The sequence below is a fragment of the Rhinopithecus roxellana genome, chromosome 8 (genome assembly GCF_007565055.1).
Source record: "Rhinopithecus roxellana isolate Shanxi Qingling chromosome 8, ASM756505v1, whole genome shotgun sequence".
Taxonomy (NCBI): Eukaryota; Metazoa; Chordata; class Mammalia; order Primates; family Cercopithecidae; genus Rhinopithecus; species Rhinopithecus roxellana.
In genome coordinates this window covers 1,219,296-1,243,818 of record NC_044556.1, presented here as the reverse complement: position 1 = coordinate 1,243,818, position 24,523 = coordinate 1,219,296, and the positions used below count along the sequence as shown (strand labels likewise).

At 52.9% G+C, this 24,523-nt stretch overlaps 1 protein-coding gene across 4 annotated transcripts; it reads right to left on the bottom strand.

Moving 5' to 3' along the window:
• Window positions 1-1,414: 1,414 nt before the first annotated feature.
• AKAP8 (A-kinase anchoring protein 8) lies at window positions 1,415-24,309 on the bottom strand. Of its 4 annotated transcripts, none has more exons than XM_010361530.2 (14): window positions 24,200-24,309; window positions 21,774-21,812; window positions 19,727-19,759; window positions 18,916-19,195; window positions 17,984-18,467; window positions 17,362-17,491; window positions 17,078-17,124; window positions 14,631-14,664; window positions 12,719-12,806; window positions 8,875-9,016; window positions 8,495-8,588; window positions 7,033-7,163; window positions 5,470-5,565; window positions 1,415-2,176 (listed from the first exon to the last, which is right to left on the bottom strand). In XM_010361530.2, the coding sequence occupies exons 1-14, from the start codon at window positions 24,216-24,218 to the stop codon at window positions 1,721-1,723; spliced, it is 2,073 nt and encodes a 690-aa protein (XP_010359832.1). In that variant the 5' UTR covers window positions 24,219-24,309; the 3' UTR covers window positions 1,415-1,720. The 4 variants fall into 4 exon arrangements, with proteins under 4 accessions (XP_010359832.1, XP_010359836.1, XP_010359833.1 ...); XM_010361534.2 differs by lacking the exon at window positions 24,200-24,309 and adding an exon at window positions 23,428-23,760; XM_010361531.2 differs by lacking the exon at window positions 24,200-24,309 and adding an exon at window positions 23,509-23,760.
• Window positions 24,310-24,523: the final 214 nt, after the last annotated feature.

The window sequence follows — 24,523 nt, the reverse complement described above, 5'->3', positions numbered from 1 at the left end:
GACCCAGAGGCACCGTCGTCTTATCAAGCAGTTATTTCCATTTTCAGTTCTCTTGTTGACTTTTTAATAAATATTCACCTGGAATCTCCACTAAGGCTCCTCATGAGCAGGGCCCAGTTCCTAGAATGTGCATAGTGAGTTAGCCCCTGATATACAGCAGAGGCTCAGCAAACATTTTACTGCCTCCTTTCTAATGACTTTCCAGTGGCGTTTCCCAACATGTGAGATGTATACAGTTCACAAGGCCACAGGGAAACCGACACAGGAGGGCCATTTCAAAAGTGGGGGTATCTTCCAATTCTTCTGATTTGAGGAAATTCTAACTGTTGTGTGCTAACCTTGAACACATGCTAGCCTCCCTTTCTCAGATTTGGAAAGGTCTAAAGTAATAGTTATTTCTCTAAAATGAAACATGTACTTCATTATTTTTTTAACCGATAGCTTCTATCTATGGCAACTTATGCTGGATTATTCCATCTATGGGAATCACATCAAGTTTTTTTTTTTTTTTTTTTTTTTTAAAGAGATGGGGTCCTGCTATGTTGTCCAGGTTGGTCTTGAATTCCTGGGCTTAAGCTATCCTCCTGCCTCGGCCTCCCAAAGTGCTGGGATTATAGGCATGCACCACTGGGTCTGGCCAAATTTTCTTTGTAAATGCATTTGAGTGGCAGTAACTAATTTTAAAAGAAAAAAAAAAACTGAAGTAATCTAGAGGTGGAACACAAATGAGGTAAAATATTAGAGAACTGATTCAGCAAGGACTAAAGATTGGGGCACAATGCCCCCTGCACAGTCTGGTTCTTGAGGCTGAGGTGGGTGTGTTTCCAGTGGTGTAGGTCGGTCAGATTCTTCTGGCCTTTGAGCGTGCGTGGATGTGACGTGGTGCCACATGTGAACCAGGTGCTGGCGAGTCCTGTGAAAGTCACACACCAGATGGTGCACTACAGAGGTACAGGTTAAAGGCCGAAGCTTGAAACAAACAAAAATCCTCTATAGAGCAAGATATATTCCTAGTGTTGAGCTGTTCCCAACCAAAAAAGAGAAAATAAAATAAGGAAAAAAATAAAATAAAAAAAGAGGCATTCCGGCCGGGCGCGGTGGCTCAAGCCTGTAATCCCAGCACTTTGGGAGGCCGAGACGGGCGGATCACAAGGTCAGGAGATCGAGACCATCTTGGCTAACACGGTGAAACCCCGTCTCTACTAAAAAATACAAAAAACTAGCCGGGCGACGAGGCGGGCGCCTGTAGTCCCAACTACTCGGGAGGCTGAGACAGGAGAATGGCGTGAACCCGGGAGGCGGAGCTTGCAGTGAGCTGAGAGCCGGCCACTGCACTCCAGCCTTGGTGGCAGAGCAAGACTCCGTCTCAAAAAAAAAAAAAAAAAAAAAAAAAGAGGCATTCCATCAGTGGCTATATTGAACAAGTAATGTATCATCAAGATATAATCACCCAACCTTTATTATTTCCAAGTGCAGTGTCAAGAGACATGTTACAGCCGCTAAGGACAATGTACTTCTTTCAAACCTGGGCAAGAAGCCACACGACTGCACAAGACAAGCCGTAAGAGGCACTGCTCAGGAGGAAACGGCTGGGTCTCTTCACCGAAATTAGTTTACAGCATATTCCAGGAGCACACGCCCTTGTACTGCTTACAGACCAAGGGAGAAAGAGCAACACCTCCATTATCCCAGTGCCTTCCCTGGAACAGGGAAATGCGCATCATTCTGTGGGAATAGCATCTTTGGACTCTGCATCAGTTTGTTCCACTTCGGCATCTGTGGCAGCTGGAGCAGGAGCAGCTCTGGTATGGGCACTTTCTGCCTCTGCTCCCATTGTCTCGGTGCCATTTCCAGCCTCTGCAGCCTCGCTTCTGGCCTCATGGACGCCCTTCTCAGGTGCCGTTCCGCAGGGCACCTGCTCTTCCAGCAGCTGTTCAGCTTGAGGATCACTACTGGCCTCCGCTGTGTCCACGGGGCCTTCGCCCTCAGCTGGCTCCCCGTTGCTCTCTGGAGCAGGTGCTCCTTCCCCATCTACAGCCCTCACCGCTGCTGTAATCACCTCGGCTAAGACGTCCGCGGCCACCTCCTCAGGTGTCTCTTTCTTATCCTCACCTCCTAAATTGTCATCTCCTTCCATTTCTGGATCAACGGTTTCACTGGTAAAAGGGTCCTCACCCTGGCCAAAGAGGAAACACAGGTCAGTGTGGTCTAAGCAGAGCTCAGGAGCCCCATGATTGCTGGGATGTCAGCTTTCCAGAACCAGCAGAGTCCACAATGAAACACTTCTGTAAGTTACACCACAGGAGTGAATCCTACATGTTCTCAGAGCCTACAGATTCAGAAAAGTGTCACCAGATATTCTGCAATTTTTTTTTTTGAGACGGAGTCTCACTGTCACCCAGGCTGGACTGCCGTGGTGTGATCTCGGTTCACCACAACCTCCGCCTCCAGTGATTCTCCGGCCTCAGCCTCCCAAGTAGCTGGGATTACAGGCGTGTGCCACCACGCCCGGCTAATTTTGTATTTTTAGCGGAGATGGTGTTTCTCCATTGTTGGTCAGGCTGGTCTGGAACTCCAACCTCAGGTGATCTGCCCGCCTCGGCCTCCCAAAGTGCTGGGATTACAGGTGTGAGCCACTGCGCCCGGCCTGCAAGCATGTAACAGTGAGGAAAAGTTCACAAGACCCAGGATTTCTTGATGCTTTTTTTTTTTTGAGATGGAGTCTCCCTCTGTCATCCAGGCTGAAGTGTAGGGGTGCGATCTCAGCTCACTGCAACCTCCACCTCCCGGGTTCACGCCATTCTCCTGCCTCAGCCTCCTGAGTAGCTCAAGGTGCCTGCCACCACGCCCGCTTAATTTTTTGTATTTTTAGTAGAGACGGGGTTTCCCGTGTTAGCCAGGATGGTCTTGACCTCCTGACTTCGTGATCTGCCCACCTCGGCCTTCCAAAGTGCTGGAATTACAGGCGTGAGCCACCACGCCCGGTCTTAACTTGATGTTTTTAAAAAACGGCATGTAACAGAAGTTAACACTACGTAATTTTTTAGTGTCATTAAGGTGCAGTGGCTCACGTCTGTAATCTGTAATCCCTGCACTTTGGGAGGCTGGGGCCGGAGGACTGTTTGAGCTCAGGAGTTGGAGACCAGCCTGGGCAATGTGGCGAAACCCCAGCTCTACAAAATATACAAAAATTAGCCGTGCATGGTGGCACATGCCTGTAATCCTAGCTACTCAGGAGGCAGAGGCATGAGAATCGCTTGAACCCAGGAGGCAGAGGTTGCAGAACAAAAAAAAAAATTTTTTTTAAGTGTCATTTGTGCCCATAGCCTTGAGATAAATCCCCTTTTTACAGAAAAGGAACTGAGCTTCAAAGATCAGTAACTTGCCAGAGGTAACAAAACTACTACACATCAGAATCAAGATTCAAATCAAGTCTGACTCCCTCAGAAGTCAAAATTCTCCTAACTATATGCTAAAAAAATATCTGTAGTCTAAAACAAGCAAACTAAAAGTTGTCATTACCAGATTAGGAAACATGTTTTAAAATATGATGCTTAGGGCAAGGCGCTCATGCCTGTAACCCCAGCAATTTGGGAGGTCAAGGCGGGAGGATCACTTGAGGCCAGACGAGCATGGGCAACAGAGCAAGAGTGTCTTAAAAATTAGCCAGTGTGAGGCCAGGCGAAGCGGCTCATGCCTGTAATCCCAGTACTTTGGGAGGCCGAGGCGGGTGGATCACGAGGTCAGGAGATCAAGACCATCCTAACGTGGTGAAATCCCATCTCTATCAAAACTACAAAAAATTAGCCAGGAGTGGTGGCGGGCACCTGTAGTCCCAGCTACTCAGGAGGGTGAGGCAGGAGAATGGCATGAACCCAGGTGGCGGAGGTTACACCACTGCACTCCAGCCTGGGCAGTAGAGCGAGACTCCATCTCAAAAAAAAAAAAAAAATTAGCCAGGTGTGGTGGTGTACTACTGCAGTCCCAGCTACCTGGGAGACTGAGTGGGGAGGATCTCTTGAGATCAGGAATGCGAGGCTGCAGTGAGCTATCGTCACACCACTACGCTCCAGCCTGGTAAGAGAACAACACCCTGGCTCAAAAAAATAAAAAAATAAATAAAAACAGAGACGCTTAGAAGGCTGAGCCCACACTTGACTCTAGAAACTTTTACCTTGTTTCAGCTACAAAGGTAAAATCATGAGTTATGTTTCTTCCCTCTTTTTTTTGAGTCAGGGTCTCACTCTGTCATCCAGGCTGGAGTGCAGTGGCACAATCTTGGCTCACTGCAACCTCTGCCTCCTGAGTAGTGGGGACCACAGGCGTGGGCCACCATGCCTGGCTAATTTATGTATTTTTTGTACAGACAGGGTTTCACCATGTTGTCCAGGCTGATCTCGAACTCCTGAGCTCAAAGTGATCCGCCACCTCAGCCTCCCAAAGTACTAGGATTACAGGTGTGAGCCACCACGCCCAGCCCAGTCATGTTTCTTAAATTGGTTATTTAGATTCTGTGCCTTTAAATGGATGGAATTGTCAAATATGGAAGTGTTTAGTAACTGAGAGGAGGGCAAACAGGTCCTGAAGTCAGGTTGTGGGCTGGGACTTAGCTGCCTGCCCCAAATGCTGAAGTACTGGGATGAACACTGAGCAAAATAGGTTTCACAAGAAAGAACTGGGAGCTCTTCCAAGCAGCCTTCTCTCCATGAGCACCCACTCTGGGACTTTTATATGCTGCTCTCAGCATGAAGGCTCTGGTTCCTTACTACCCCTCATCTTCAACCTCATTCACCTTCAACCTCACTGTCGGTTGGCTCTATCAGTGAAATCTCTTTTTAGCTTCTCTTCTGGAAAATTATCATCTACCTTGGATATTTTTTTTGAGATGGGGTCTCGCTCTGTCACCTGGGCTGGAGTGCAGTGGCACAATCGTAACTCCTCTAACTCCCAGGCACAGGGATCTTCCTGCCTCAGCCTCCCAAGCTATTGGGATTACAGGCATGAGCCATAACTCCCAGTTCTCCGCTTTCCTTTATTTTAAAGACCAGGTCTTGCTATGTTACCCAGGCTGAAGTGCAGTGGTACCACCATCACTCACTGTAGCCTCAAATTCCTGGGCTCAAGCAATCCTCCCATCCCAGGTTCCCGAGTAGGGCTAACCTTGGGTTTTCTAAAGCACCTAAAAATCATTTGCTCAGAATTTTAAGGCTAAACAATCGGGATTTTCCATGGAGTGCCATTACACACTTATTAATCAAGCTGCACCACATCCCCAGAGTCCCCAGGCAAGCAGTGACTGATTGGAAATCCCAGTTGTCACGTTCCTGAGCCTGATGTACTCCAGTGTCCCTCAACTGGTCAAAAGACTCAGAAACGCTAAACGCTGCACTCTGGATTCAACTCCCTGCTCATGGGGTTCATCTTCCCTTTCAAAAGCTTTTCCGGTCTGTGGTACTCGCAAGCACAAACCTTGAGGTATTTTTCCAGCATCTTCACTATATGTCTGTTGTTCAAAACACTCTTAGCCACATGGAGACTGGTTTTCTTGAACTGTTCAGCAGCCAACTGCAAAGGGAACCAAATGTGATCTTTTAAAAATGGCAAAGATAAGCAAGAGAACAAACCAGTCAGGCTCTGCCGAGTCATCCTGAGATCAGCCCTATGCAGCGAGACAAATCTCAAAACACCAGGCTCCACGAACAGAGAGAAGGCTCCGGAGAGACTGTGCAACTAAGACTAACAAACTGGAAAAGCTGGACAATCTTAAGAGATAAACGCAAAGATGCGCCCGATACCCAAGTATCACGTGCAGAATCGGGGGTGAAACAAGAGCGTTTACAAATGAAAGGCGGTGTGGGCTCAGTGGAGGAAAAGGGCAAGCTCTTTCTTTTCAGCTTTTGGGGTTACACTGATTTCACAGTAAATTCAACAGAAGTGTGACTGTGCTGGGTGTGGCGGCTCACGCCTTCAGCACAATGGTCCCTTGTTTGTATACTGCTTTTCAGCTTATCTCTAACAGTACTGGGGCTGGGCGCAGTGGCTCACACCTGTCATCCCAGCACTTTGGGAGGCTGAGGTGGGTGGATGACCTGAGGTCAGGAGTTCAAGACCAGCCTGGCCAACATGGTGAAACCCCATCTCTACTAAAAATACAAAAAATTAGCCGGACATTGTGGCGGACACCTGTAATCCCAGCTACTTAGGAGGCTGAGGCTGGAGAACTGCTTGAACCTGGGAGACGGAAGTTGCCGTGAACCGAGGTCGCACTACTGCACGCCAACCTGGGCAACAACAGTGAAACTCCATGAAAAAAAAAAAAAAAAAAAAAAAAAAAAAAAAAAAAAAACGTAAACCAAAAAACCGAAAACCAAAACCAAAACACAGTACTGTGAGATGGGTGGGCAGCTCTTGACCTCCCCATTTAATAGCTGAGTAAACTAAGGAGACAGCCGCTAACCCAGGGCCAGAAAGTGACAGGCTGCAGAGCAAACGCAGCCACAGGCACTCTTCACTGTCTGCTTTTCTGCACTGACAGCAGGTACAGCTGTGTCACTGGATAGGGCCTCTATGGTCCACAATGCTAAAAATACTTATGATTTGACTCCTTACAAAATAAGGTATTTTTCCAGCATCTTCAACATGTGACCCCTGGGCTCAACATTTAGCCCGAAGCCCCATCAGGTAGGTAAGGACAGAACCAGTCCTTTAGTCCAAGTCCCCTGGGCCACTCGGCTCTCAATGGCCCTTCGGTCTCAGCTTACAGAAGCCCCCAGGCCTTCAGCTATTGGGAAACTGACCTATGTGGAAACACTATCAGGAGAATCTTAGCTACTGCATTTAACTGAGTGTAAGCAACACATCTTCTCATATTTTTATAAAAATAGAGACGAATCCTACGACCCATCGATGGAGGTGACAGACTTGAAACACAGCAAGAGCCCCTAAAGATGTTGTTATTCCCCATAAGACACAGCAGGCTCTGAGCCGCAGCCCTGCAATGCGCACCCCAGGCAGTGTGGGAGGAAGACTCACCCTGCGGTTGTGATTGTGGTCCATGGAGTGCAGGTGCCGCTGGAGGAGCTGTGGCTGTGCAGGAATCAGCATGTCGCAGGCCAGGCAGTGAGCAGCCTCGATCTTCTTGAAGAAGTGCTCCTGGCCAATCCCTGCAAGGAAACGCATGTCTTTTAGGATCTGGGACAGCAAGTGATTCTTTCCTCCCACTCCCCAACAGGGCCCACGTTTTCTCCCTGCAATTCTAAGGAGTCAGAAGGGCATAGCCTGCCTTTCTATAGGGAGTATGGGTTAGCACATCGGACTCTATAGCTGGGAATTCTGCACACTTCAGCTTTTCTGTTCCTCCTGGTCCTTTCTTTTCAAACCAAGGAGGAAAAGACACGGACGTGCTTAATGTCACCATATAAGCTATGATCTATGCAAGGCCACATCTGAAGGTTTCTTTCTTTCCACAGCTGCTGAGTGCTCTTCCCACAGGTCTCACCATCACCTTCTCAGCCACCTCGGGCTGGCTTTGTGCCACACTGCTTTTTTTTTGTTTTTGAGGCGGAGTCTCACTCTGTCGCCCAGGCTGGAGTGCAGTGGCCGGATCTCGGCTCACTGCAAGCTCCGCCTCCCGGGTTCCCGCCATTCTCCTGCCTCAGCCTCCCGAGTAGCTGGGACTACAGGCACCGCCACCTCGCCCGGCTAATTTTTTGTATGTTTTTTAGTAGAGACGGTTTCACCGTGTTAGCCAGGATGGTCTCGACCTCCTGACCTCGTGAGCCACCTGCCTCGGCCTCCCAAAGTGCTGGGATTACAGGCTTGAGCCACTGTGCCCGGCCACTGTTTTTGTATTTTTATTTTATTTTTTGAGATGGAGTCTCACTCCATCGCCCAGACTGGAGTGCAGTGGTGCGATCTTGGCTCACTGCAAGCTCCACCTCCGGGGTTCACGCCATTCTCCTGCTTCAGCCTCCCGAGTAGCTGGGACTACAGGCGCCCGCCACCACGCCCAGCTACTTTTTTCTATTTTTTTTTTTTTTTTGAGACGGGGTCTCGCTGTGTCGCCCAGGCTGGAGTGCAGTGGCGCGATCTCGGCTCACTGCAAGCTCCGCCTCCCGGGTTCATGCCATTCTCCCGCCTCAGCCTCCGAGTAGCTGGGACTACAGGCACCTGCCACCACGCCTGGCTAATTTTTTGTATTTTTAGTAGAGATGGGGTTTCACCATGTTAGCCAGGATGGTCTCGATCTCCTGACCTCGTGATCCGCCCGCCTCGGCCTCCCAAAGTGCTGGGATTACAGGCTTGAGCCCTTTTTTTTACACCCGGCCCTTTTTTCTATTTTTTAGTAGAGACGGGGTTTCACCACATTAGCCAGGATGGTCTGGATCTCCTGACCTTGTGATCCGCCACACCCGGCCTCGCACCACGTTTTATGGGTCCCGTCATATGCCTTACTACCATCCAGGACAGCGCGCATCCTGGGATCACAACTTACCTTTGAAAGGATCTGGTTTTGGTTTCGCAGTTTCTTTCTCCATCAATTCCTGACGCCGCTTCTCAATTTTCTTATTTCTGTTTACAATGTATTTCTAGGTGGGGTTGGAGATGGCATAAAGTAAAATGAGAGGCTGGCATGTGTGGACATTTCTCAGCTGCCAGGGCTAGGCAGGCAGCTATCAGAGCAGTTCCATGGGCAGCACAGCACTATGGCCGGAGCGCTCGGTTGTCCCCGTGACTCCGGGACTTACACAGCTGCTCTATCTGGGAAAGGAAACCTTGGCCAAGTATGGCGTCTGATTTCCCTTCGTCCTTCAAGGGATCCAGCACCTGCCGGATCGATGGGAGATGAGGTGACGGGACCCAGCTGTCCTTTACCTGCAGGAACTCCACTGTCTTGTCAGGCAGCTTGGTGCTTATGAACCGCAGCGTCTCTTTGTGGAATTTGCTTTGCAGATGCTTCTGGATCTCTTCATCGTCAAAGCTACGGAACTTGCACACAGAACAGGCAAACTGAATTCTGGGGAAGGAAAACAAGGAGGGGAGTGAAGCAGGGAGCATCAGCTCACCTCTGGGGAGAGCTGAAATAGAATCAGGATTTTCAGGAATCTTTTTCTTTTTTCTGAGACTGAGTTTCACTCTTGTTGCCCAGGCTGGAGTGCAATGGCGCAATCTCAGCTCACAGCAACCTCTAACTCCCGGGTTCAAGCAATTCTCCTGCCTCAGCCTCCTGAGTTGAGTAGCTGGGATTACAGGCCCCCACCACCAAGCCTGGCTTTTTTTTTTGAGATGGAATCTCGCTCTGTCGCCCAGGCTGGAGTGCAGTGGCATGATCTCAGCTCACTGCAAGCTCCACCTCCCGGGTTCACGTCATTCTCCTGGTGAGTAGCTGGGACTACAGGCGCCTGCCACTACGCTCAGATAATTTTTTGTATTTTTAGTAGAGATGGGGTTTCACCATGTTAGCCAAGATGGTCTTGATCTCCTGACCTGGTGATCCGCCCGCCTCTGCCTCCCAAAGTGCTGGGATTACAGGCGTGAGTCACTGCGCCCGGCCATTGTTTTTGTATTTTTATTTTATTTTATTTTTTGAGATGGAGTCTTGCTGTCGCCCAGACTGGAGTGCAGTGGTGAGATCTCAGCTCACTGCAACCTCCGCCTCCCGGGTTCAAATGATTCTCCTTTGTCAGCCTCCCGAGTAGCTGGGGTTACAGACGCCCGCCACCACGTCCAGTTAATTTTTGTATTTTTAATAGAGACAGGGTTTCACTATGTTGGCTAGGCTGGTCTTAAACTCCTGACCTTGTGATCCACCCGCCCCAGCCTCCCAAAGTGCTGGGATTACAGGTGTGAGCCACCATACCCAGCCTATTTTTTTTTTTTTTTTTTTGGTATTTTTAGTAGAGACAGGGTTTTACCATGTTGGCCAGGCTGGTCTCGAACTCCTGACCTCAGGTGATGCACCCGCCTCAGCCTCCCAAGTAGCTGGGATTAGAGGTACATGCCACTGCACTCAGCTAGGGAAAGTCGCTATTGAACTAGGAGTTCTGACTTCCCAAGGAGCAACAGAATGGCAGTTACCCAAACTTCTCCAGCTGAAGAATGGGAACACGGACTTGTAAGTATCTCAGACAAATGATTCACATAGTAATCTGCTGACACTGCAGCCCCCCTGGCCCCAAAGCCCCTGAGAAAACACCAGAAAGCTGCAACTGCTCAGAACTGGGGACGCCCTAGGCTCTGGCTGGCGGCTCTTGGGGCCCAGCATCTAGCTCCACAGCTTCTCAGATGAGTTTCTCTCTGCAGCCACTGGGATGACACAAAGCAACCTCATTTTACGTGCAGACAAAACACCTCGCACAATTAAAAACACAAAACCCAAGACCAGCTCTCCCATGAGACTCCACGTAAAGACATGTCACATCCAATTCTACAGATGAAAAGGGAGGCTTCTCTGTCATGGGCTTTTGAAGCCTCCCCAAAAGTAACCACGCTGCATGGCAAGGGAGAGCAGCCTGCAGACCCCCAGGCCACCACACTGGGGTGCTTCCTCCCTGGCTCTGTCCTGGAGGTTCCTGCCCTTCTGGTGTAGGGGTACAGGCCCTGTGGCACTCAGGACTTCACTTCTGCCAACTCCACAAGCCTAGCTTCTGACCTCTGACAAGCACCACGAAGACACGTCCACTTCTGCAGACACCCCCTATGGAGTGGCGCGAACCCAGGAGGCGGAGCTTGCAGTGAGTGGAGATCGCGCCACTGCACTCCAGCCTGGGCGACAGAGCGAGGCTCTGTCTCAAAAACTAAACAAATAAAAATAAGTCACCTCTTCATTGGAAGAACATACAAGATAAAAAACAAAGCAAAAAGGAAGTAAAAAGATGTCACCTCTATGCCCTTCTCCCAGTACTCTGGGAGGTCAGGCAGGAAGATCTCTTGAGGCTAGTTCAATAGCCCAAGCAACAGAGAAACACCTCTGTCTCTTCATTGCATTATTATTTTTTTTTTTTTGAGACGGAGTCTCGCTGTGTCGCCCAGGCTGGAGTGCAGTGGCGCGATCTCGGCTCACTGCAAGCTCCGCCTCCCGCGTTCACGCCATTCTCCCGCCTCAGCCTCCGAGTAGCTGGGACTACAGGCGCCCGCCACCTCGCCCGGCTAGTTTTTTTTTGTATTTTTAGTAGAGACGGGGTTTCACCATGTTAGCCAGGATGGTCTCGATCTCCTGACCTCGTGATCCACCCGCCTCGGCCTCCCAAAGTGCTGGGATTACAGGCTTGAGCCACCATGCCTGGCCTCTTCTTTGTATTATTAAAGTTTAAAAAGAAAATGTCATCTCAGTTTCCATGTGACATGGAAAGTCGTCTACTGTATCCATCATTTACCTGTTTAAAATAACAAGGGTTTCAATGTTCCCGTACCGCTTAAGAAGAAACAGTTCTGTGTTTGGTTCCTGGCTTCATTTTGCTAAGCATTTCTCTTTCTTTTGAGATGGAGTTTCGTTCTTGTAGCTGAGATTACAGTAGTAGCTGAAATAACAGGCACCTGCCACCATGCGTGGCTAATTTTTGTAGTTTTAGTAGACAAGTTTCACCATACTGACCAGGCTGGTCTTGAACTCCTGGCCTCAAGCGAGCCGCCGGCTCAGCCTTCCAAAGTGCTGGAATTACAGGAGTGAGCCACTGCATCTCACCCCTTTTACTAAGCATTTCTTTGAACAAAACAATCACTGTCCAGGCTGGGCGCAGTGGCTCATGCTTGTAATCCCAGCACTTTGGGAGGCCAAAGTGGGCAGATCACTGAGATCAGGAGTTTGAGACCAGCCTTGCCAACACAGTGAATCCTCACCTCTACGAAAAATACAAAAATTAGCTGGGCATGGTGACGGGTGCCTGTAATCCCAGCTACTCAGGAGGCTGAGGCAGAACTGCTTGAACCCAGGAGGCAGAGAGGTTGCAGTGAACTGAGATTGTGCCATTGCACTCCAGCCTGGCCAACAGATCAAGACTCCATCTCAAGGACAAAAAAAAAGAAAAAAAAAGAAAACCACTCTCCCATGTGAACCTTAAGGTCGAGGATTCCTCAGCATCACATGATCACTGGTAATTTCAGTTTCTAGTCAGAAGCCACTTAACTCCTGGCAGGGAGGGGCAGGCACATGGTGTGCTCACACTGACATCCTTTGGGCTCAACATTTTGCAATCATTTTCTAGTCTGGGACAAAATCTTGATGGCAGGACCATGTCTCTACCTGTCTCCTAGCTATGTCAAACTCCAGGGGTGATCTGGATTTGGATAAGGTGAACACAGGACACTGACTGAGATGCCAGACACCAGGCCAGGGGACAGGGCCGCCCCTCAGGCCTACAGGAGAGTAACAGAGCCCCCTGCTGGGCAGTTATGGACCACACAGACCCACTAATAAGGCTGGGATTCGAGAGGAAAAGAGACACGAGTCAAACACCAGTTCTCTAAGCAAGAACAGAAACCTAACTTCACCAAAGCAACGTCCCAGCCGTCCTAGAAGACAGGTAGCTTGTGTGCTGGGGGCACAAGTGATGGCCTTTTCTACACTCTCAACGGTTTCCTGTTTTGCCTCCCACTGGTTTGGCCAGAGGAGTCAGGCTACCAGGCCCCCAGCATTATGGAGGGAGGACAGGTGAGGTTGGGAGCGCCTCCACTGCACCAGGTCCACCTCTTCCTGTGGGGGTGTGTGCCCGTGCCTCACCTGTCGGCTGCACGGTCCCGTGTCCTGTCTCTTCTCCTTTGCTTTTCCCTTCTCTTCTTCACATCCTCGTCCTCGTCATCCTTCTCTCCTGCAACAGACAAGTCCCTTCGAGACGCTCTGAGGGGCCTGCAAAGGAGCTGAGCTCCAGGGCCTGGTCGGGGGGCTGCGGCTTGGCCACTACACCCTGTGCCCTGCCACTGCCTGCACCACACGGCAGGGTCCACGATGCCCCAAGGCACCGTCAGAGACTCCTGGTGGACACAGGCCTGGGGTGAGAGGCCAGAGTAGTCACCTCACTCCCCACACTGGCCTGAGGCGGCCAGGACGGGCCAGGGACACAGCCTGCCCACCCCATGTGCACCACAGCCCCCTGCTGTCTCTGTCCTCCCCATCCTGCTTGTCCAATCTCATGCCCTGCAATGGGGTCTTCTCCCAATATCACAGGAGAAGCCAATTCTCCCCGGATGAAGAGGCAGCAGCTGAAGGCCTCAAGAAGTGAAGCAGCTGCTCCGCCGCCCTCTATCCCACCTCTAGGCGGACCGTGACGAGTGTCCTGGCGGCCCCGTCTGAACTAGGGCCTCAGCAGGTCTGACAGTCCTTGCTGGCCCAACCTCTATCTTCCACTCACAAAAACCGTCAATCTAGGGCTTTCCCAGGGCTGCGTGGGAAGCAATCCTAGAAAAAAAAATCTGGGAAGAGACCGATTGGTCCTCCCGTCCGTCCCCCGGGGCCAGCAGAGGAGCTCCTTGGAGAGCCACGTGGCCATCGTCCCAGCGTGAGGCCAGGGACGGACGCTGAAAAAAGGTTGGAGAAGCATCTGAACTGTAACCCCTACCCCTGATGCCAGTCCCGAGACTGTCCCACGAAGATGGCGACCGGCGTGCGCTGCTCAGAAGCCTCTCAAAAGGGCGTGTGGGATTTTTGGCAAGAGGTCACTGCCTGAAACTATGACTGCTGTTTAATAGCAAAGTCATCCCGGGTAGGTAGCAGGACCTGTGCGCAACAGACATGTCACCTTTGCTTTAGCATTGTGCCGCTAAGCGCTCGGGGCGCCCCGTGCTATGGACAGGACTGCTGCGGGTCACACGGGGGAGGACCGCAGAGGGCTGGCTAAGCCTGAACAGGAGAAGCATCTAAGCCAAGGGCCTTCAGAATGCATGGGAGCAGGGCCACTGAGGAGCCAGCCTGTGATCCTTGGGGTAACCAGCTACGGAAAGACCCACAGAACGGGTAAAGAAACAAGTGGCTTCAGGGTGAGCTCCAGGCCGCAGCACCTCAGGCCACCCAGGCGTGGGGGCTTTAAGCCTGGTCTGCTGTTGCTGCAGACCCTTTCGTCTCCTGCACTGGACATGAAAAGACCTGCTGAAGGGCGCCTGCCTCTCAAAGACCCAGTGGGCCTGGTGTTCCCGACCCCGCAGGTGTCTGCTGTCACACACTTGCAGGCACAAAGCAATGTGCACTGCAGCTGCCAGTATCCCCACCACAGAGGTCCACGGCATGGCCCAAGGCAGGTGACTGAAGGAACTGGACAAAAGGAAGCCCTGGAGAAAACAGTTCAGGGACATGCACTGGCCGAGCAGGGCACAGAAGATGGGCTGGGGGCCTCTTCTCTCATGTTTCTCCTTCCTTACAAACTTCAACTGTGGCGGACACCCAAGGCTGCTCCCCATCCCCACCGCAGCCTGCATCGGGTCAGGCACACAGACCCGTTTCCGGTAAATGCTGCCCCAGACACTTTGAAGCAAAGTGTCAGCTGATCGCCACGGTCAAGGCCCATCTGGTGGCTGCAGCCCCTCTTCCCCCACAGCCACGGGCCCCTCCATCCAGGCCCCAGCTTGCTCAGAAGCTGGGCAGTAAGTGCGGGGCAGCCAGGAAGACACAGGAAAGCTGCAAGGGACACGGTGACGCCTACCTCTCTGCCTCCCAGAGTCGCAGAATTCATCCTCCTGCAAAAGAGAATACACGAAGTCCGGCAGTGAGCTGGTGTGTCCACAGCTCTCCGCAACCAGCCCAGTCCCTGGCCACTGCCTGGTGGGCGGTCTCACCCTAGACCTAGGTTGCTATGCCACCAAGAATGAGCCACAGTGTCAGGACCACCCTCTGGGGCTTAGGATAGGGCCTGTGTGTCCTGTTATTACTCCCAGTTGCCTTCAGAGATTCTGTGACGACGACCTTTCTAGAAAGCCACTCACCCACCCTCTCTCGGTTCCTCCTAAGCTGCGGAACTGCCTACCCCGTGACAAAGGCCCACCCGTACAATTCTATCAACAGAGCCTGTTCACCAACCATAGGGAGAGGGAGTCTCACTTGGGGGATGCCAGTTCTGGCATTCTTGACAGAAAATGGGTTCCACCACATTTCCCAAGCTTTTGTTTATATTTATCCAATATCTTTTTTTTTTTTTTTTTGAGACAGTCTCGCTCTGTTTCCTAGGCTGGAGTGCAATGATGTGATCTTGGCTCACTGCAACCTCTGCCTCCTGGGTTGAAGCTATTCTCCTGCCTCAGCCTCCGGAGTATCTGGGACTACAGGTGCACGCCGCCACGTCCAGCTAATTTTTGTATTTTCAGTAGAGACGGGGTTTCACCATATTGGCCGGGATGGTCTCGATCTCGTGACCTAGTGATCCACCCACCTCGGCCTCCCAAAATACTGGGATTACAGGCGTGAGCCACCGCACCTGGCCTGTATTTACCCAATGTCTTGATAACAAATCATGTATAGATAAAAACAATTCAACCGAGAATCTAAACAGAGCTGACTCCTTAGGCAGTGAACATATGGTTAAATTAAGAATCAGCAGGTTTGCAGAGATTCCTAGTCTCAAGACCAGCAAAATAGGGCTCAAGTGAGACTCTGAAAACCTGAAAAGCCACCATCTCCTGCCTATGTGACTGTAAGGACTTGGGAAGGCCCTCTTTCCCACGCTGGACATCCAGGCCCTACACCTCCAACTTGGATCAGAATCTACACTGGGGTGGCTGAGGCACCTCCCCAGGAGCTTGGGGTAGCCCCGGCTATGAACTGGCCCCACATGCTACCCGCCTGTGCCTTGCTGTGAGGACAGAAGGATGAGGACACCGGTCAGCGGCACCCGGCATGGAGCTGGCGGCAAATCAGCCTCCAGCCTGTGCTTGGAAGCTTCAGCCCTACAGTCCCTGCACTTACTGGCCTGGAGACGAGGGAGAGGAACTGGGAGCTTTTTGCAGAAAGGGAATGTTTGCTGTAAGTTGAAAACATTTTTTTTGAGACATTCTCCCTCTGTCGCCCAGGCTGGAGTGCAGTGGTGCAATCTCAGCTCACTGCAACCTCCACCTCCCAGGTTCAAGTGATCCTCCTCCCTCAGCCTCCTGAGTAGCTGGGACTACAGGCACATGCCACCACTCCTGGCTAACTTTTGTATTTTTAATCGAGATGGGGTTTCACCATGTTGGCCAGGCTGGTCTTAAACTCCTGACCTCAAGTGATCCACCCACCTGGGCCTCCCTAAGTGCTAGGATTACAGGTGTGAGCCACTGAGCCCGGCTAAGGTGGAGAACTTTTAGAAACCTAGCTAAAAGTCAGGGTCCTAAATCCACTCAGAGGTGGTCAAATCTACCATGGCAGCTGCTCCTGCCCCTTTGTGAGGAAAGGCGATTAAAGAAAGAAGAAATCGGGCCGGGCGCGGTGGCTCAAGCCTGTAATCCCAGCACTTTGGGAGGCCGAGACTGGCGGATCACGAGGTCAGGAGATCGAGACCATCCTGGCTAATACGCTGAAACCCCGTCTCTACTAAAAAATACAAAAAAACTAGCCGGGCGACGAGGCGGGCGCCTGTAGTCCCAGCTACTCGGGAGGCTGAGACAGGAGAATGGCGTGAACCCGGGAGGCGGAGCTTGCAGTGAGCTGAGAGCCGGCCACAGCACTCCAGCCTGGGCGGCAGAGCAAGACTCCGTCTCAAAAAAAAAAAAAAAAAAAAAAAAAAAAAAAAAAAAAAAAAAGAAAGAAGAAATCGGCTGGGCGCGGTGGCTCAAGCCTGTAATCCCAGCACTTTGGGAGGCCGAGATGGGCGGATCACAAGGTCAGGAGATCGAGACCATCCTGGCTAACCCGGTGAAACCCCATCTCTACTAAAAAATACAAAAAACTAGCCGGGCGAAGTGGCAGGCACCTGTAGTCCCAGCTACTTGGGAAGCTGAGGCAGGAGAATGGCGTGAACCCGGGGGGCGGAGCTTGCAGTGAGCTGAGATCCGGCCACTGCACTCCAGCCTGGGTGACAGAGCGAGACTCCGTCTCAAGAAGAACAAAAAAAAAAAAAAAAAAAGAAAAAGAAAGAAGAAATCCCACGCTAGAGGTGAAAGGGCTGCCTGGTGGACTTACACCCTTGAATTCTTCATCTCCCGAGCGGAAGTCACCAGCTGCGTCATCTGCCAGACACAAAGAGAGGAAAAGTCAGTCCCCGGAGAGTGGTCCCATCTGGTTTCCATCCTCCCAAGCTCGCCGTCCAGGGTGAGTCTGTCCCGACTAGGGTGAGTGTGCCCTGACCACAGTGGGGGTGAAACATGCCACCCGTGAGTGTCCATGACACAGACGGGGCAGGCACACCCCAGCAGGCAGCTGACCCATCCTACATCCGCCTGGCCCACCTGGCCCCCAGAACATACCATTTTCGGAGAAATCTCCTTCACTGTCAACCCGGGCCAGTTTGGTATCTGGCTCCTCGTAAAGTTGGAACTGCTTCCGTTTCCTGCCCGTGCCATCTGGTCCGAAGCGGTCAAACCCTCTCCTCTTGGGCTACAGACAACAAGCATACCCCATGAGCTACTTACCAGGGCCGTGAAGATGCCCCACAGAAAAGAGCAAGGAGGTTATCAGATCAGACAACACAGGCACAAAAGGTCTTTTAAAAAGCAGAGACAACGTATTTGAAACTAAAAAGAAAATCATGCTGAGTGAAGGAAGCCAGGAACAAAAGGCCGCACATTTCGTGACTCCATTTGTGCAAAATGTCTAGAACATGCAAATCCAGAGACTAGTGGTGGTTGTTGGAGGCTGGGGGGGAGGAGACGGGGGTGACTGAGGAGCAGAGGTTTCTCTTCCAGTTGACAGAAATGCTAAGATTAGACTGTGGTGGTGGGGATGGTTGCACAATCCTGTAAATTAACTAAAAGTCGAACTGCGCACTTAAAAACATTTAAGTGAATGTTGAGATGGGGAAATTTTACCTCGATAAAGTTGCTAAAAAGAGAAGCGAAGGCAGCTGGAAGGGACCTTGTGAGGGCTTACCCGATCCCGCATCCGAGGCTGCGAGCGGCCACATCCGTAGGGCATGGTGTTGTCATAGCCGCCTGCCGCCTGCATGCCCATCACGCCGTAGTCGGGAGCCATGGACTGGGAGAAGAGGGACGGAGGCGGCCGGCTGGGGGAGGGCCCTCCCAGGCCCCGTCCACCCACGTAGTTCAGCTCGTTCCAAGGCGTGGACAGGGGCTCAGAGGACGCAGCGGGGGGTACGAAGGGGTCGCTGCGCATGAAGGCGCCGGGGTTGCTCCGGTCCTGGAAGCGGCCCTGGCCCCGGCCCCGCATGAAGCCATCAAGGGAGCCCCGCTCCCGGGCCGGGTCCCGGCATTCACTGTACTGCCCCCCAAAGCTGCCATTGCGGTCGGACCCCAGGTCGAAGTCATAGTCATAGCTGTAGCTGGGGCGGTAGGGGTTTTGCTCAGGCAGGCAAGGCCTGGAGTCATAGGACTCGAACGGCTGGAAGCGGAAGGAGCTGCAACAGAAGCATAGCCTGTCAGGGGCGGTCACCCCGGTCACCCACTGCCACACCCCCTCAGTATAACCTCGACGCCCCTACATTCAAAACAGCAAACCAAACCACCCTGCATCCCACCTAAGTGCTCGGACGGCCAACACCAACCAACACTCCCCCGGAACACTGCTGAGTGGGGGGACACAGAGCCCCTGGCCACAGGAGCAGCAGGATGTAGAAAAAAGGAGTCTCGGGGAGCTTAGCCAACAACCATGCCCAAGCCCCACGATGAAGAAAAGCAAGGAAGTCCTACTGTAACACCACTGGCCCCCGACGAGCCCAGCTCATCAATGCCACACCCAGGAGGGAGGCGAGGACAGGTCCTCCCTCAAGAGTGGGTGCCCACTCCCATGTGCACAAAGGTGGGGAGGTGTGGGGTCCCAGGGGAAGGGCTTGGGTCCATAATCACCTCTCCCGGTCCTGCATGCCCTCCCCACCGCCGCCGCTCCCGCCCCTGCCTCCTTCCTTGGACATCATGTCCAAACGCTGGTTGATCTTGGCAATGAGGGAGTCAGAATTGTCGGCGCACGGCTCTGGGCCATAAGAGGCCATGTGCACGGCAGGGCCCCCCGCCGCCAGGCTGCCATCGTTGGCCTTGGTGGCCTCCCACGAGGCTGGGCCGTAGCTGTAGGTTGCGCCTGTGGTGACACTGGTGTTCTGGGTGCCGTAGTAATTGTAGTTTTCATAACCTGTCATGGGGGGAGGAGCCAAGTCAGACCTCAGCAGCCATGAGACCTGTCTATGGTGGACACAACCAGGAAGGAAAAGGGGTGTGGGACCCAGTGCTGCTGGCATCATTTCACACTGCACTGTGACCTGCCAAGAGGCAGCAGGAGGTGGTTAAAGAAAGGGGCAGCCTCAGGGCCAAGCAGTGGGTTTTCCGTGCCAGACTCTAGGACCTGTTCCCCATTCTAAGCCGGGTGACTGAGAGTCTGGGAACAGCAGTTTCGGCTGCTGACAGGTCTCACAAAGGACCGCTGCTCCCAGAGCACAGTCACAGTCCTCCCCATCATGCTTCCCTGAGGCTGCCCACCACAGCCGTCTGCAGCCGCCCCACCCCACCAACCGCTCCGTATTCACAAAAGCAGCTCTGGCTGACTGTGTCCTTAGGAACAGAGCCAGGAAATCCATGTCAAACCTCCCTGATGGGCTGACCCGCCTGGTCTTCAGATCAGAGGCCCACTCGCCCACCCACAGACCACCCCCCCCCAAGGGCTTACCTTGCCAGCTGGCTACACCAGTTCCATATGCACCTTAGGGGAAACAAAAACACACAAGAGCCCTGTTTGCAGAACGAAGGCACTGACACCCCAGCTGTCACCCTGCTCCACCCTCCACAGTCCCAGGGCCAGGGCTTCCCTCCACAGCGCTCAGGAAGGCACCCTCGGGTGTTCTTAGCTCACTCAACTCCTACAGAGCACTAGGCTGAGCACAAGCCAGCCCTCTCTCCCATGCAAGGCCAACTTCCCATCAGGGCATGGGAAGGGATGCTGCACGCTCCCCAGGAAGCTTGTCTACTGTGGGCTGCTGGCCAAGAGGTTGGCCGGGTCAGGCCCCAGGCAGAGTCCTCGTAAAGGGCCAGTTCCCACCAGAAGCCAGAGTGCAGGTGCTGCCAACTGCACAGCTAGGCATTGGTGCAAAGTCACGTCCTTAACTCAAGTGAGTAAGAGGACATTATGTGCCTGGAGCAACTGGGAAGGCCTCCTCCTGAAACACCGGGTGGTGGCTCGAAAAGCAGCCCCACTCCCCATATTGCTAGAGACAGATCTCAGACTCAGAAAACAAAGGAAGCCCTCGTGCCCTAGAACACGGGCTGGCAGAAAGCAGAAAACCTTGCCAGCAGAGAGCACAAAATGGTCCCCCAAACAAGCCTAGCATCATGACCCTGACTCTAGAGTGGGGGTCTGCAAAAAGTCAGGCCACACGGAGCCCACTGCCCGCCTTGGCACAGCCCTTATGATTTTCGAATTCCAGTGCTCCTAAGTAAGTACCAGCACACTGCCTGTAGCCCTATGTTCTCAGGCTCTGCCCTCAGTGAAGGGTGAATTTTACTTTTTTAAATGGTTGGGGTAAAGCTTCTAAGGTATATTCAATGACAAATTTGACATGAAATACATCACTTACACATTGGGTCAAAACTCAGAGACTATGCAAATTAAGAAAAACTATGAGCTATAGTGAATAGTATCACATAAACACTGGCTAATTAATTGTAACAAATGCACCATACTAATGCAAGTTTTTTTTTTTTTTTTTTTTTTTGAGACAGGGTCTTGCTCTGTCACCCAGGCTGGAGTGCAGTGGCTCACAGCTCACTGCAGCCTTGACCTCCTGGGCTCAAGCAATCTTCCTACCTTAGCCTTCTGAGCGGCTGGGATTACAGGCACGCACTGCCATACCCTGCTAATTTTTTATTACTAGGATAAAAGGATCACTTGAGCTTGGGTCTCGAACTCCCAGGCTCACATGAGCCTCTTGCCTCAGCCTCCCAAAGCGCTCATTACAGGCATGAGCTGCCTCACCCAGCTAATGAAAGATCTTACTAATGAGGCTGGGTGTGGTGGCTCACACCTGTAATCCCAGCACTCTGGGAGGCCAAGGAGGGCTGATCACGAGGTCAGGAGTTCGAGACCAGCTTGGCCAACATTGTGAAACCCTGTCTCTACTAAAAATACAAAAATTAGCTGGGCGCGGTGGTGGGTGCCTGTAATCCCAGCTACTCGGGAGGCTGAGGCTGCAGTGAGCCAAGATCACATCCCTGCACTCTAGCCTGGGCAACAGAGCAAGACTGTCTCAAAAGAAAAAAAAAATCGTACTAATGAGAGACACTACACCTGAGTAGAGATGTATGGGCCTATGAAACTCTACTACTAAATCTAAAGCTGTACTAAAAATCCGTTAATTATAGAGAAAAAAAAACACCTTGGATATACCCTCAGCTATTTACTCAGAATAAAAACATTTTGCCAAAATAGAGGATTTAATAACACACAAAAATTATGATCTTTGAATTACATCGTCTGTAAGTAACTACTGGCATTGTTCCATCCACTCTTCCACACATTTATGACTGCTTTCCTGCTACAGAGACTGTGGAGCTCATAAAGCCACAAAGATACTCACTATCTGATCCTTTACACAAAGTTTGCTGGCCCCTGGGCTACCACTCTCCCTTGACCCTGGTGACCATCAGGTTCAGCTCTGCCATGCTAGGGCCCTGAATGTAGGGGAAGCCCACACCTCACCCGCAAAGCAGAGCCCACTTACCCTGGGTGTTGGCAGGTCCAGCACTCCATGCCCCGTAGCCTGCAAGAAGACCCTGTGAGTTAAGATTCTATTTGTCACACCAGAGAACGGGTCCTTTTAGGGGTACTCCTAAAGGGATCTCCTTACAGTTCAGTGTCAGCCTTACAAGAAGGAATAGCCCCCTCCACACACAAAAAAGCCACCCCACAGCTGGCTAACGGCATCATCGCATTCCACTTGGCTGAGATCAAAGCAGAAAAAGAGTGGGAAGTGGGTTTGGAAGTCAGCTCCGCCTGCAGAGGGACCTTGGCCAAGTACCTCACCCCTCCAAGAGTCCATCCACAACTGAGGCTAACACAAGACAATCCACTCAGCGTGAGGACGCATTCCCCCACCCACCACACAGCCAGGAAACCAGTTCCGACTACTATCACAAGTACCCCGTAACTGAGAACAAGCATGGGAATTTGGTGACATAAACTGCATCTCTCTAAGCCGCACTTCCTATCACTTTTAAGTCCTCCACGGATCCCCTGGACCTTTAAGTCCCAGGGCCTTGGCCTGGCCCGAAGGCATCAGACTGCACTCTTCGACCCTCCAACACCCCCCACCCCCTATGGCATCTGTCTGGTCCCTCCAGGAAGGAGGATGGGAACTGTGTTCTCTTCATTTCTGTGTCCCTGGGGCCCAGCACTGAGCTGCGCGCGGGTGGCCACCATGCCTGTTAAATGACTTCACTTTGATGAGGCAGGAACATACCCATGGCTCCCTCACCAGAACAACCCCCGCCGCTAAGTGCCTAGTGTGTGCCGATACACTGCAAGCACCCAGCAAACCCTGTTGTCCCGAAGGCCATTCAGAGACAAGGGAGCTAGGCTCATGGGTTACGAGCCTTGACCCAGTCATAACCGCTGAGTTTTGCCCTCTGCTATGCTACGCCTTCCCCTCCGTCAAACCGCAAAGCCTTCTAAATTTGCATCCGTGCAACAGAAAGGCAGACTGCAGATTCTAACAACAGGTAACCAACCTCGAGAGGCCACTTCCCTGTGAAGCTCCAGTGTAAGTAGCACGCACTATTAACCTTAAAACGCTCCCCGAAACACAAAAAATCGGGGAAGCTGAACTATCTCCACTGTGCCTGAAAGGCTTTCGGGAAGTAGGAAAAGGGGATTAAAAAAACCCTCTCCAAACTAAGACTGAAAAAGACAATACCGGAACAAAAGATCTGATGGGAAGGAAGGGAAAGAATGGTGAAATCTACCCAGGCTGTGGAAGACTAGGAGAGCCAGGCTGAGCCTTCGCTAGGACACGGAAGACACCAAAGCACACCGCGCACGCTGCCGCCTCAGGACCGACCCCTCTCCTGTCTCTGCAATTTCTGGTGACGGGATAATTTTGCCCTGCCACTTCTGAAGATCGACAACTTCTTGAGCTCCTGCAGCCAGGATCAGACCACTAGCTTCTCTACAGCCAGTCGAGCTCCACCCAGCATGTCCCAACTATCCCCTGTGGGCAAACTTGGCTCCCAGAAGGCTCTGATTCCAGAGGCGGGGAGCAGGAAGCTCGAGAAGATCGGCCCTACTGCAGGGCAAGCGCTAAAGCCAAGTGGGGAAAGGACACGTTCCCTCCTGCACAACCCCTTGGCCCCTCCAAGCCACCACAACGCACTGCCTACATGAGAATGGCCAATCTGTCACCAGCCCCAGGGCACATCAGGTTTCCAGCTTTGTACGAACACTCAGCATCTGCTCCTCACCATCCTGTCCCACGCCAGCACGCGCCGGGTACAGAGCTGGAGCCCGGCGAGGCTGACTCCTGAGCCGGCCGCACTCGACCCCACTGCGCAGCACGGGGGACTAAAGGCCAGACCCCGCGCAGCCTGACGGCTTCCAGGACAGGCGCCCTGGGTCTTGGGAGCCCAGCGGAGGCCCCACCCGGCCCCGAAGGCCTAGCGCAGGTCGGGAGAGGCGGCCCCAGCGGTCCACCCGCGGCCCCAGACCCAGCGCCCGGAGCCCGACCTCAGGACCCCACGCTGTAGCTCCGCCCCCTAGCGCCGCCATTTTGTGGCGTCTTCGGAAGAGGAAGCCGGGAGTGCAAACCCCGGGGTCGCCGGGAGCCGGAAGGGCCCCGCCGAAGGTGAGGGGCAGAAACGGCCCGCACAGCCCAAGGCGCCCCCCATGAAGCCCACCGCGGCGTCTGCCCCAACCCCGAGTCCCGCCCGCCTCTTCGGGCCCTGACGGCCAATCCACACGCAGCGCCCCGGGAGCGACAGCGCCAAAGTCCAATGAGCGGCGCGCGCGCGCGCGCGCCCTCGCTGCCTCTCTACAGGGCCCGGCTGCGGCAACCACACTCGGGACGAAGGCCCGGCCCGCGGCCGTCTGCGCAGCGGCTGCGTCGCTTGCACTCAGCCTTCCCTCCCCACTCTGCACCCAGCAGCCAACACAAACCTCCGTAGCCCTGGTCCATGTCTTCAACGCGGCCCACCAGCAGCCCCTTTTACTAGGCGACCACAGCACGCATGCGTTCAACGCGCCTCCGCCGTTGACTACTGGAAGACTAGGTGCACACGTCACTACTTCTGCGCGCTCCCATTGGCTGGCCTTCACGAGGGTCCGCCCTCGCCGTCCCAGCTAGCCTTTCGGGTTGCGAAGCTCCACCTCCGCAGCCTGTCGGGAGTTGTGGTCCCGTAGCGGTGCCCGAGGGCCCAGCCCACGCGCATGCGCCCCCCGCCTCTCAGCCCGCGCCCCGCCCCGCCCCGCCCCGCCCGCGCG

Excerpts from the sequence above, each read along its gene's own strand:
- AKAP8 (XM_010361530.2), bottom strand. Across the intron at positions 19,196-19,726 it reads TGGTGTAGCCAGCTGGCAAG|GTTATGAAAACTACAATTAC; the intron begins GTAAGCCCTTGG and ends CCCCCATGACAG. Across the intron at positions 7,164-8,494 it reads AAAACCAGATCCTTTCAAAG|GGATTGGCCAGGAGCACTTC; the intron begins GTAAGTTGTGAT and ends GTTTCCTTGCAG.